We start from the raw sequence: 13,905 nt of genomic DNA, 5'->3' as shown, positions 1-13,905 counted from the left end.
TTCATTACACGAACAACAGAAATGCCGCAAGCACCAATACTGCCACCTAAATAAAACATTCTAACTTATAAAGGCTCTAATTACTAATAGGCATATGGTTAGCAAAGGAAAGATTTTGTTGCAGAGCAAACACTGTATTTACCTTAATAATGTGACAACCACTTCAAAACTTATATTATCGACCGTAACATCCAGTTCCAAAAATTATATAATCGTCGACAAATTACATTTCCATGAAGGACACACGTACAGATCGTCCGCTCGCGCTAACACTTCAAACCTCTAATCTCCATCAACGCTGGCTATTCACTCCCTACTTCCACCACTGTTGGCGGTTCACCTCCAACTGCTAGTCCGACCAGTCACAGAGTCTCTTACAGAGTGCGGACATCGCTGTCAGAATTATTAACGCAGAGCGCTACAAAGCACTGTCAACATATAGACACATAAACAGCCTACTTATAGTGTTCTTTCCAGACGAACTTGTGACACCCATCATACTGTTGATTCACTTTCTTGTCCTTTGACAGGAATCACTCCATTTTCTTTTCAGGTTTGGAATTCCTGGTTATCGTGTTGCTTTCCCTTTAGAAGATCCTTGCACCCTGAAGATATTATTGCTGAACGAATGCTTTGTGTTCTGCACTGGGGAGACAGGATTCGTCGTTCAATATGAGGTTTCGCTAGTTCTTTTCATAGTTCTGAGAGGAATTCTCTTTTTGAATTTTTACTTCTCATATCACGTAAAAATTTACAATATAGAGCGTAAGCATTGAGAAAAGCTAAATCTAGTATATAAAAAATGCAACAAATGACCACCTTCTTGTTCCACATTTCACTGAATAATGTCTAGGCATCTTATCAATCGTATCTATTCCTGACTTTGTTCACTTGTAGAACATTATTATTTGAGTCTTTTTTTCTGCTCATGCTCACTAAGATAAAATTTTGGATTAGAGTAGACAACAAAATGACTGATTTATTTTGTGTAGGAACACACGAAGCTAAAACAGTATTCTGTGCATATCCATAAAACTAAAAGAAAATGGACTGTGCCTGTTTTCGTGAAAGAGGACATTTATTATTATTATCATTATTGTGTTTTGCGTTTTTAATAGTTGCTTTATCGTAGGATTCGCATTGATGTTAAATACAAATGCCCAGTGCGCTGAAAGGCGTGATGGTCGACTTCCCTAAGAGGTCACAGCTGTTCCTTTAGACAAACAGGCCACAGTTGGGGGATAGCTATCATTTATCATGGTTTTGTTCTGAGGGATGCGGGAACTGCTCTCTATTGTATGTGTAGCTGAACACCCAACAATGCCCGCATTGTACTGAGGACACTGCAGTGTGAGGCTGCAGCTGCTTTAGGCGGAAGGCTTCCTGTTTCGCAAGCAGCCGATTGTTCACCATTGCAAAATGGCAGGCTGCTGGAGGCGAGAGCGGCGTGTCTACTGGGGTGGTTGCCAGACACGGACGTGCTCTAACTATAGGGGCAAAGTGTGGGGGCGCTGTCGCTATATTTTAGACGAACAAATTGCACTTGACTAAGCCATCTTTTTATCTCCTATTGTTTAGTTGACAATACACGATTTTGTGTTGGTGGTGGAGCGTCGCCTTTAGGCGGCTAGATGGTTGAAGACCAGTGGTCGCAGAGGGGTGGCAGAAAAACAGCAGAGGGAGGAAAGCTTTGTGCGGACAGCAGCCAGCGCGTACCGCGAGGCGTTCGACGGAGCAGCTGGTGGTTAGGAAAAGCCTGACGGCATGACGGACGGGGTGTAAGAGGGCCTCGATTTTCAGCAGTTGGTGGTTGTACGTCGAGGAGAACGCACGTTCAACTACCGCCAACTTTGCAGTCTTTTAGGACAACGATTTTCTCCAGTATATGTGCTACATTATGACCCGTTCATTACGAGTGCTGGTTTTCTCACGGCAATTTCAAAGTGTAATTAGAACTGTGACGCATTTTTTCCATGAGTTACGGTATCATGTATTGGTTTCGGTTACCTTGGCTGCAGGGTGGTTTGTGAGTAGGCGTCTGTAGCGAACTCTGACGTCAAACAACAGTAGATACTGTGTAGTCATAGGTAATGCACTTTTTAAACTGGTCTCTGTCCAACACCAGCATCTCATCAGTTGATCAGCATCTCCCACCAAAAAGAATAAATATAGTATGTTACATCCCAGGCCTTTTTCCTACCAGCTTGTAGGTGAAGGGTACAGTTTGAGTGTGTCTGCTGCTAGTTTCGAGTGGCATTGCGAATTTTTTTCCAGCAGGATGACTCCAGTTGTATGGCATCGTCAGTTTTTGAGTTGGATTGCGATTTTATGCGTCTTTGTGTAGCACTATGCATATAGTTGTGTAATTAGGCCCAATCTTTACGTTTAAATTGGAAATTTGTGGCAAATTCCAGTGAGGCCAAACTACTGAGGTCATTCGTCCCTAGGCTTACACACTATTTAATCTAACTTAAAACTAACTTACACTAAATACAACATACGAACCCATGCCTATGGGCGGACTCCAACCTCCGATGGGCGCGGCCGCATGAACTGTGGGAATGGTCCTCAGACCATGTAGCTACCCCTTGCGCGGTTTTATGTTTAATTACCTAATTACGACCTGTCTTTACTTCATTTTCCTGGTGAAAATAAATAAAGTACGTTAACTTAACCTTCCTCTCCTGCATCTGAACAGTTTCCATGTGTTGGTGGGTGCACTTGGACTTTCTATCCAGGAGGACCTGGTTTCGAGACCCGGAAAGGGAACTTCCAATGTTAATTTCCTGTCAATTCCTGGGTGAGGGCTGGGGTGGAATGCCAGCACAGCCATAGGACAAAAAAAATCCCGACAAAATTCGAAATTCCCGCTAATAGGACTGAAGACCACAACAACAACAACAACAGGTCGAACGAGTATTTTGTAAGCCACCTCCTTTGTTGATGGAGTACATTTTCTAAGGACTCTCGCAATGAATCTCAACCTGATACCCGCCTTACTAACAATTAATTTTATATGATCATTCCATTTCAAATCGTTCCGCACGCATACTCCCAGATATTTTACAGAAGTAACTGCTACCAGTGTTTGTTCCAGTAGGTAAAATGACGAGGGCTAGTAGAAATCCTTGGGTAACAGAAGAAATATTGAATTTAACTGATGAAGGGAGAAAATATAAAAATACAGCAAATGAAGCAGGCAACAAGGAATACAAAATCTCAAAAATGAGATCGACAGGAAGTGCAAAATGGCTAAGCAGGCATGGCTAGAGGACAAATGTAAGGATGTAGAGGTTTATCTCACTAGGGGTAAGATCGATACTGCCTACAGGAAAATTAAAGAGACCTTTGGAGAAAGGGGAACCACTTGTATAAATATCAAGAGCTCAGATGGAAACCCAGTTCTAAGCAAAGAAGGGAAAGCAGAAAGGTGGAGGGAGTATATAGAGGGTCTATACAAGGGCGATGTACTTGAGGACAATATTATGGAAATGGAAGAGGATGTAGATGAAGATGAAATGGGAGATACGATACTGCGTGAAGAGTTTGACAGAGCACTGAAAGACCTGAGTCGAAACAAGGCCCCGGGAGTAGACAACATTCCATTAGAACTACTGACGGCCTTGGGAGAGCCAGTCCTGACAAAACTCCACCATCTGGTGAGCAAGATGTACGAGACAGTTGAAATACTCTCAGACTTCAAGAAGAATATAATAATTCCAATCCCAAAGAAAGCAGGTGTTGACAGATGAGAAAATTACCGAACTATCAGTTTAATAAGTCACAGCTGCAAAATACTAACACGAATTCTTTACACACGAATGGAAAAACTGGTAGAAGCCGACCTCGGGGAAGATCAGTTTGGATTCCGTAGAAATGTTGGAACACGTGAGGCAATACTGACCTTACGACTTATCTTAGAAGAAAGATTAAGGAAAGGCAAACCTTCGTTTCTAGCATTTGTAGCCTTAGAGAAAGCTTTTGACAATCTTGACTGGAATATTCGCTTTCAAATTCTAAAGGTGGCAGGGGTAAAATACAGGGAGCGAAAGGCTATTTACAATTTGTACAGAAACCAGATGGCAGTAATAAGAGTCGAGGGGCATGAAAGGGAAGCAGTGGTTTTGAAGGGTGTGAGACATGGTTGTAGCCTTCCCCCGATGCTATTCAATCTGTATATTGAGCATGCAGTAAAGGAAACAAAAGAAAAATTTGGAGTAGGTATTAAAATCCATGGAGAAGAAATAAAAACTTTGAGGTTCGCCGATGACATTGTAATTCTGTCAGAGACAGCAAAGGACTTGGAAGAGCAGTTGAACGGAATGGACAGTTTTTTGAAAGGAGGATATAAGATGAACATCAACAAAAGCAAAACGAGGATAATGGAATGTAGTCGAATTAAGTAGGGTGATGCTGAGGGAAGTAGATTTGGAAATAAGACACTTAAAGTAGTAAAGGAGTTTCGCTATTTGGGGAGCAAAGTAACTGATGATGGTCGAAGTAGAGAGGATATAAAATGTAGACTGGCAATGGCAAGGAAAGCCTTTCTGAAGAAGAGAAATTTGTTAACATCGAGTATAGATTTAAGTGTCAGGAAGTCGTTTCTGAAAGTATTTGTATGGAGTGTAGCCATGTACAGAAGTGAAACATGGACGATAAATAGTTTAGACAAGAAGAGAATAGAAGCATTCGAAATGTGCTGCTACAGAAGAATGCTGAAGATTAGATGGGTAGATCACATAACTAATGAGGAGGTACTGAATAGGGTTGGGGAGTAGAGGAGTTTGTGGCACAACTTGAAGAGGGGATCGGTTGGTAGGACATGTTCTGAGGCAGCAAGGGATCACCAATTTAGTATTGGAGGGCAGCGTGGAGGCTAAAAATCGTAGAGGGAGACCAAGAGATGAATACACTAAGCAGATTCAGAAGGATGTAGGCTGCAGTACGTACTGAGAGATGAAGAAGCTTGCACAGGATAGAGTAGCATGGAGAGCTGCATCAAACCAGTCTCAGGACTTAAGACCATAACAACAACAACAACAAACAGGGAAGGTTAGAGTAGGGGGAGAGGGGAGCGGGTGGGGGGCTGGGGCGTACGTGCAGGCTGAGAAAAACACGTGATGTCATCTAGGGGTGGGGGCGGGCGTGGTCTGGGGCGGGGATGGGTGTGGTTGGGGGCGGGGCAGGGTGTGGGGGTTGACCGATTGATCAGTTTAATTTAGTTGCATTTCAATTTGATATCAAAATTGGAGTGATAAGGGCATCTCCCTACTACTATCACCTGTGACCGATTTTCGACAAAAAATTTTCACCATCAGACTTGTAACAAGCAATGAATTCCGTGCAGATGGTTCTCTGTTGCTGTCTATGGACTTCTGTTAGGCAGCGAGAAATTCAAAATGTACACACTTTTGTGTACCCAAACTCGCGGACGAGTGTGTCAGCAATGCCAACAGAGACGTGCAGTGGAGGAGCGAGGTGTCTGATTGTGATTCGTTGATCACCTCAATTGAGAATGTCTGCTCGTTCCAACTTCGTAAAAGTCACAGCTGCGTGCGACCGGCTTGCACACGAGAGTGGACAGGTTTGTAGGACTTTGTTGCGACGATGACAGATGCTTCGAGCAACAACTCATCGTGATTTTGTTCATTGCCAAGTCTCTGTAGACATTCTGCAAGCACCCACAAATATCTGCGATGCTCTTGTTTTCCGCCAAAATCTCGATGACAGTCTGCTTGGAACACAATTCTGCTACAGACGTCGTTTTGCAAGCTAGGTGGTAACAGCGGTTACCGTAAGATCACCCAAGTAAAGCCCTGTGTGGGTTGGCTAGCACTTGGATGGGTGACCGTCCGATTCTACTGAGCGCTGTTGGCAAATGAAATGCACTCAGTCACTGTGAAGCCAACTGAGGAAGCTATTGATAGAGAAGTAGTGCCTCCGGTAATGAATACTGACAATGGCTGGGAGAGTGGTGTAGTGACCACATGCCCTCCATATCCGCATCCAGTGATGTCTACCGGTTGAGGATGACACGGCGGTCGGTCGATACCGTTGGACCTTCTGAGGCTTGTCCAGACAGAGTTGTAACGGTACCACGAATCGGAACATTATGAAACCATAGGGACTGCAACACCAACACTCCACGATGTCCTACAACAAATTCCGCATTCTTCAACCTAAATTGGCTGTGAAAAAATTAAGTGTTTCATTACTTATTGAATTCCCGTCGTATTATCCCTGCTAAACCTACATAGATCAAAACCGGTCTCTGTTTGACAAAAGTTAAAATTTATATTTTGGATTAAGCAGCTCTCAGCTCTTGATGCTTCGTACCAGCACTCCAAAAGAGCCACGATGAGTTTTGAGGAAATTCTTACTTTACCTCATACCAAAATCCATATTTAGAAATGTACAGTACGTAACAGCCTATTGGGCTACTATTTATGAATTGTTGTATATTTATCTAAGGCACGACAGAAAGTGAACCAGAATGGCCCCTCCATTGCAAAATGGTTCAAATGGATCTGAGCACTATGTGACTTAACTTCTGAGGTCATCAGACGCCTAGAACTTATAACTACTTAAACCTAACTAATCTAAGGATATCACACACATCCATGCCCGAGGCCGGATTCGAACCTGCGACCGTCGCGCGGTTCCAGACTGTAGTGTCCAGAACCGCTCAGCCACCCCGGCCCACCCTCCATTGCACAAGTTCACACTAGTCTTAGTTGGCTGATGCAGAGGACGTTTTAGAAGGAGTAATGAGGCATACCTGAATCATACTAATTTTAAACTGTGGCAGCATTTCGTCGATGGATCCCATATCCTTAGAAAATCTATTGAGTATTCTGCCAGAGGGGTTCGTGTCGAAGAAACGCATAGGGGCCCTCAGTATGCAGTTGAACGTGGCGTTGTGCAGGTTTCGCGACGCCCTCATGCACATGTTGAAGAAGGCCACGGACCGGACCTGTGAAAGCAGGATGCAGCCCAGCACGAGGCCGCCGTACAGCTCCAGGAAGAACTCGCTGGGGGGCAGCGACGCCATCTCCACAGACAGCGTGTGGTTGCGGCCGCCAGCCTGTTCCAGCTGCAGCTGCAGGGACGTCCTCAGCACCTCCGTACTAGACCTGCGAACAATGTCGATAGTGTAATACGCTGTGGCAGACCGACTACAAGATAATGAGACGAAAGATGGACGCTCATGTTGAGTGTTAGGACACCCATTTATGGCTGCATGGGGTATCTCCAGTCACAGATTCAACATCAAGAACAATCAAGAAGTTTTTATTCCCAGATTTCTGTGTCTAAAACTTGAAAGCGAGATAGTGGTAATTGGCTTCCGATACTACGACAATAGCTCATTTGTAAACTAAAAAGAAAGTCTTGTGGCTGCACGGCCTGGTAAAGATCTTTCAATTGGACGCCATTTCGGCGACTTGCGCATACTTGAAACCAACGGGTGGTCACCCATCCAAGTAGTGGCCAAGCCGAACGTTGCATCGAGTATGAACTGATGTTACCAATGTGACAAGCCGTTGGCGATTTGAAATGAGACTATCGTCACGCTCCATATGCACCGTTTCTTATTCGTAGCTCTGGAAACGTCAAGCAAAAGATAACATCGTTAAGACAGCTCCATTACTGAATAGCTATTGGAAAAAATATAATCAGTAGTCGTACTCACTCCCAAAGATCTGACGAATAGGTAAGGTGCACAATGTCGTTTTACCTATTGAACCACTGACAGCTTTTCGCGGACTGTGTTCACGGTTCTGGATTTCAGCAGACGGAAATTGTCTGGACCTTACATTCGTCAGGTACGTTTTCGAACTACAGAGAGACATTGCGCGTCCGGGGGCCTTTGGCTACGTTTGTGTCAGTCAGTTCTCGAAAGGAAATCATCAGGAAACAACCAATACATGGTAATCCTTGAAACATGCATATTCTGACACATGATATTTACTGCAGTCCACATTTTTTGACTACAGATTTTTAGTAAATTAACAATCAAAGTGATGATTTACCGAACAGAAGGACTTGCACCAAGCGGCCGAACTGCGCCAGATGGGGTCTCCCGGCAGTGAAACCGTACGATATTTTTCCATTTCATTACCGAAATTTGAGTGTCAGCACTAAAACTAGTAAATTACTCTACTTCTGTAGCGAAATAAACAGCTGAGATATACTTGTGCAATTACTGAACTAACTTTACTAAGAGGATTTCAAACGCACGTAAAATATGAAATGAAGAATACAACTGATAGGAAGCATTAAACGGGACTGATTAGAATTTAAGAAGAGGAGAACATCCGATCAATCGCTGATTGGTGGCAACAAGACGTTCGACATAAGGAGGACCGGTACGAAAAGTTAAGTTCAATGAATAATTTGTAGAAGGTTGATTGCTTGAGAGTGCCAACCACATTCGATTCGGATCTTCGTCGTTAATTTTACAGCCCTTTTCTTCACTATTGGTGCAGAAATGAATCTTGACAAAATTAATTGTTCCCATTTATTCACTAGCGTATACAGCGAGAACCAGGAAAACATTAATACCTCTCGAGGCTTATGATGTCTGCACGTCGTAGTACTGAAACCCATAACGTTTTCTCGATATTCATCCAACAAAACGGTGGTTTTTCAAATTACTGCTTTCATGGCACTTTCAACAAAGAGGGAATGTTTACATCTCTGTCTGTCTCTGTCCACTTCTTATTGCAATGCAGTTTTTCGGCACAACGTGCCACCTTTCCTCAGGTGCGGCTGCGTATAGAGGGCGAGACCTTCAGTAGTCTCTGTAGTGTGTGGCTGCGCAAATTTTTCCAAGGCCACACTGTGTTGGTACAACAGGTTCACATAAGAACTGGGTATAAAAGGACTGAAAAAATAAATTTCAACCAAGGATGATATAACAGCAAATGAGCATCTATGAGGAACGGTTGCCCGTGACGCATTGCGAAAGCAATTTCCTCCGCTACCAACGTACAAGTGCCACGCTGCCAGCAGACTTCACTCACACAATTCATCTCAGGTAGCCACTATTCAGACATCGGGTACAACTCAATACAGAGATATAACAAACGTATGTGTGGGTCTGATTAACCGGTCAATCTCATAAAACACTGGCGACATTATCATAACCTGAACGGTTGGCTACAAATTGGGTCTAATGTGATTATCGAGTCGTTTGTTTTCGCCACAAAGACAAAAATCAGTCACAGATACCTCATATGAAGATGTGCTGAAACTGCGCCGATTTCTCTAATGGAATATTTGCAGCCGTATGCGGCACACAACAGGGCTTCAACTCATTCCACAACGCTGGTCTGCCAACAATGTTACAGGGCAGAAAACAATGAAGGAAAAGGAAGAAAAAGAGTGTTTAACCTCGAGTTGACGTCAGGGTCATTAGAGACGGTCTACAAGCTTGGATTAGAGAAGGATGGAAAATTGCCGGTGTCTGTTCCAAGGGACCTTTGCCGTTAAGTCGTATATAGAAACCAGGGCAGTGTTTATCTCGTTAGCAGCATGGGGATTTGAACTGTCATGTCCCCCTATGAGAGTCCACTGTGCTAAATGCTGCATCACCTCACTACGCCAGAAAATAATGATAGAGATACACGTACATATGCCTATATGATGTGTAAAAATTAGAAAGTAAATACATTACTACATGTTTAATGTATGTAAGATTACAGAAGTTCTAGAAATGTTTCTATGGCTGCTGGCAAATGATTTTTATTTCCATTTTTTCAATGTTTTTAGTACCATTGTATCGAGTAATTTGGAACTGACGTGGAAAGTTGACATGAAAATGTTCTAAATCTGAAGTAAAGAACACACATCGAATGTATTGTCAAGTAACAATAGACATCTAAGTTATTTCATTACTTGAAAGATGAAAAGCCTTAAGGGCGTGCTTCGCTTTTATTTCTGTTACTGTTATGAAGTTTAATGAAATAGATTGATAGTGCTGTGTGACTCAGCATCCGTTTCCACTGGGTAATCGGAGGTGATGCGTCTTTTTCCTTCTGTTGACTGTGCGGGGGCTGGTGGTCTCTTTTACTCACAGAGCAAGGCTTGCGCACAGGGGCAAGGCGACGGGGAGTCGCCAAGCGACCAGGGGTGTCCTGCTGTTAGTGCAGAGCGGTGTGTTGTGTGCACTACCAGCTTGAGTGCTTTTTCCAATTTTCAGGGCCTCCCGCATGATGGGCTACCACCTTCAGAATTGTTCCCTGTACAGTTTGTAGTGGCCAACGCAGCTGATTTTTTATTTTTTTTATTTTTTAGGCGTTTTGGTTCACACGCAAATTGATTTCCCAAGTATGCTGAAAATTTGACGTACTCCAGCTGGAGTGTTTTTTTGGAAGATAGTGGCAGGATACCAATCTAGAAGAGAGAGTATTCGGTTATGGCATGGTGGACACATCCCAGAGTTTTCCCGGAAGTGGAGGTCGAGACAGAGTCCAGTGTTCGAATCTGAGGATTGAAGTTTTTGGTAGTGCTGAGCACCGTGTTTGCCCACTATCGGAGGTGTTTGTGGTGAGCATTTTTGCAGCTCCAGCACACAGAGAAGTTTCTGTGTTGCCTTACAACCTCAGCGATGTGTCTTTCGACTTGCAGCAGCATTTGTTCGCTTCATGCATGTGTAGAGGACAAGGGGTTATTTTTATGAAATGTGGTGCGAAATTGTGATTTAGTGTGTTTCAGTGCGCGATGTGCCAGCCTCACGGCAGACGGCGGACGAAGGCTGGCCGGCGCGTTATGCAGGAGACACAGTTTTGCAACGAGCGTCGCTATGTGTGTACGTGCGCGGCAGCCATCAACAGCCAGAGTGCAGCATTAGCAGAATTACGCAGGCGCGGGCCGCGTGTGGCGCGGTTGCGTTAGCCAACTCATCGAGAACGTTCTAATAAACACGGCGCCGCGTAACCGGCGGATTCAGCAGCGGTCGGCACTATTTAAGGGCATCAGAGGTGGGCGTCGGCATCGGTGCGACCGATTGGGCGTTCGGTCGCTGTCACGTCATCGTCACCAGTGACACTGACCCCGAGGACTGGCCGGCAGAGGGCATTGCCCGCTACTGCACTGGCGACTCGCAGCGTAGTCACGAGCCGCAGCGTCTGCAGGAGGCGAACCAGGCCGGGCCCCATGCTGCTAACCTCTTATCGCCTGCGCAGCCACTGACCGAGCATGGTGTCGTGTTCCCCGGGCTGCACGCATCAGCACATCTCCACCACGACATGAGCGGTGGGGCTGAGCTACTGGAAAATGTATTGGTAGAACCAACAATAAAGAGGAAGATTGCTAAAAAACAGCCACCTTCTTCTACCCATCCACGCCCTACAACCCCGACCACATCACCCGCTCTGATCATCCTATTACACATGAAACAAAGCATTACAGTTTAGCCATTCACAATCACTGTGATGTAGAACGTAGTCAGATAGCGTTAATGTTTATACACACAGGAGGTGTCGCATTGATAATTCCAATCCTCCATGCCAATATTGTCAACCAACCATTATTATTGATGTAATTGTCATTTATATGTGTTTTATTGGATCTCTGTTTGTTTTGCAGCATTACGTTGGAACATCATACTTCATACAAATATCTACTGCAATAAATTAATTGTTTCAATGAATAATCTTTTCCATTTCAGTAGAGAAAATACCTTGTCCATTTAATAATTGTAATCCTGTTTGCGGCGTATTTCATATAGTTTATTGGTTTCTCACAAGTTACTATCTTGGGCTTCACTACTAAGGCTGCATAGTATTAATGTTCGTTTAAATATTTCAAAATGATGGAGAACAGCAATCAGTCTTCTTTTCCTTTCAGTTTTTATTAAACCAAATCTAGATTGCGGCTAGTGCCTAGCCATTATCAATACACTATTTCATACTTTCAATACATGTCCTTGTACGTCAGACCCCTGTTGTTCTGGCTTCTGTCACAGTTCATTGCACACAGATATTAGCACTATGTCTTAAAGGTGGTTCTGTGTCAGAAGTCATTCCGTGCAGAATTTAATCACAGGTAATTTCCACACCAACATACCACCAGATCATCTTGTAAGCTAGCAACTGTTTTTTCGATCTCTTTTAATTGAAGTGCTGTGCTACACTGGTGACCACAAGCTATTTAATAGGTCATATTTATTCTGAATTTCCTGAAAAAAAAAGGAAGAAGTAATATTCAGCCTTAACGTCCAGTCGACACCAGTTCATTAGAAATGGAACATAAGCTCCGATTAGTCAACGACGAGGAGGGAAATTGGCGCTGAATTTTTCACAGGATATAACGCATTATTTTACGTAGACGTTGGTAAATCTAAATCTGGAAAAACGACATGGGTTTTCGACCTCAAACCTTTTCAAAGTGAGTCCAATATCAAAATAGTGCATGAATTTTTGTGCGGTATGTTGACAATTACTTGCTGAAAAGTAGCATTGAGTGCTCGCTTACCAGTAGGTTACGACGTAATCGGAGGCGCTGGTGATGACCTGCGATATGAGCAGCAGGGCGGCCATAGAGAGCACCAGCCCCACGCCCCCGGCCGCCCTGTAGTACTGCCAGACGGTCGACCACGTGACCTCCGCGTCCAGCACCTTCTCGCTGTTGTCCTGCTCCACCGGATCTCTATGTAGCTTTCCAGTCTCGTCCATAATTACGTTCTGAAAACAATGAAAATTGTAAGAAATTTAAGGAACGTAGCTAATGTTGCCTGCGTATGCTACAAAAGGTATACAGTTTTATGAACACAAGCCCAGTTCTGTAGTTTACACAATGATGATTACATTGAATTATCTTGCATCTCAAGTTCTGAAAATTTTACAAAAATAAATGTGATTAGTAAAATTACATCACAAATTTGGTCGATTACATATTGGGCACTGCGGTAAGATGGAATTACGTAAAAGATTGAAAATCAAAATACAGAGATTATGTCAATACATATGATGTATGAGAAAGCTGGAAGCATACAGTGCATTGAATGTGTAAAGTGTCCACAAAACAGCAGATTTATATTACATACCAATTAAAGATCAGTCAGGAGCTAGTAATGTATCTAACGAGATTTGAAGCTTAGCAGGAATGTACTGCTCGCCTATACAATACTAGATTTTCACAGTGAATATTTCCAGACACAACAAATTGGCATACTGATAATTTTGCATTTCACACATTATACCTTGTCATGGTTTTGAGTGAATCCCCAAGCCGAACTTGACTCTAAAAGCGTGTTGTACGAATTAACTGCGCTATCAATTTTAAAAAATCATGCAGAATTCTATTCAAAGAATTCGGTATGCTAAGCAAATACTTCTCAGCATATTTACTTATAAATGAAGTTTTTAATAAGTATTACGTAACTTTCCTTATTTCAGAAGATCAGTAACAGGAATAAGAATCATACTCAAAAAGGCGCCTAATTGGACTATAAAGCTGCCAATTGTTTTGGTATATAGAATTTTACATTTGCCACCAACCATAAAAAGTATACCTGCTAATAATATTAAGTTTTAGGGAACATTGAAGAAATAATTGGTGGCCGTGTTTTACTACACCAACGAGCTTCCTAGCAAATTTATCTTGCGAGTATCTTCATAGGAAATGAGCTTCACGTAACAAACTACGCCTGCTCGTCTAAGTGCAGTACTGCGATGTATTGGAAACACTTAGAACACGGAACAGGTCTACTAAATACACTGCCTTGTCTACACTTGTCCGTCCTCTTTTGGAGTATTACTGTGCGGGGTGTGTAGTGTCCTGCAGTCGGCAGGAAAGAACTAACGAACAACTCTGAACACGCTACACTCCTGGAAATTGAAATAATAACACCGTGAATTCATTGTCCCAGGAAGGGGAAACTTTATTGACACATTCCTGGGG

General features: G+C 43.2%; 1 protein-coding gene across 1 annotated transcript in view; it reads right to left on the bottom strand.

Moving 5' to 3' along the window:
* LOC124594074 (ATP-binding cassette sub-family C member 4-like) overlaps window positions 1-13,905 on the bottom strand; it is a 296,842-nt gene that overhangs the window by 99,060 nt on the left and 183,877 nt on the right. Inside the window, exons 14-15 of the mRNA XM_047132424.1 lie at window positions 12,478-12,686; window positions 6,779-7,133 (exon numbers count right to left, since the gene is read on the bottom strand). Coding sequence (XP_046988380.1) covers window positions 6,779-7,133; window positions 12,478-12,686 — 564 coding nt within the window. The remainder of the gene's footprint in view (window positions 1-6,778; window positions 7,134-12,477; window positions 12,687-13,905) is intronic.

This window comes from Schistocerca americana, chromosome 2 (genome assembly GCF_021461395.2).
Source record: "Schistocerca americana isolate TAMUIC-IGC-003095 chromosome 2, iqSchAmer2.1, whole genome shotgun sequence".
In the NCBI taxonomy this organism is placed as follows: Eukaryota; Metazoa; Arthropoda; class Insecta; order Orthoptera; family Acrididae; genus Schistocerca; species Schistocerca americana.
This window is presented reverse-complemented; position numbering and strand designations above follow the sequence as displayed.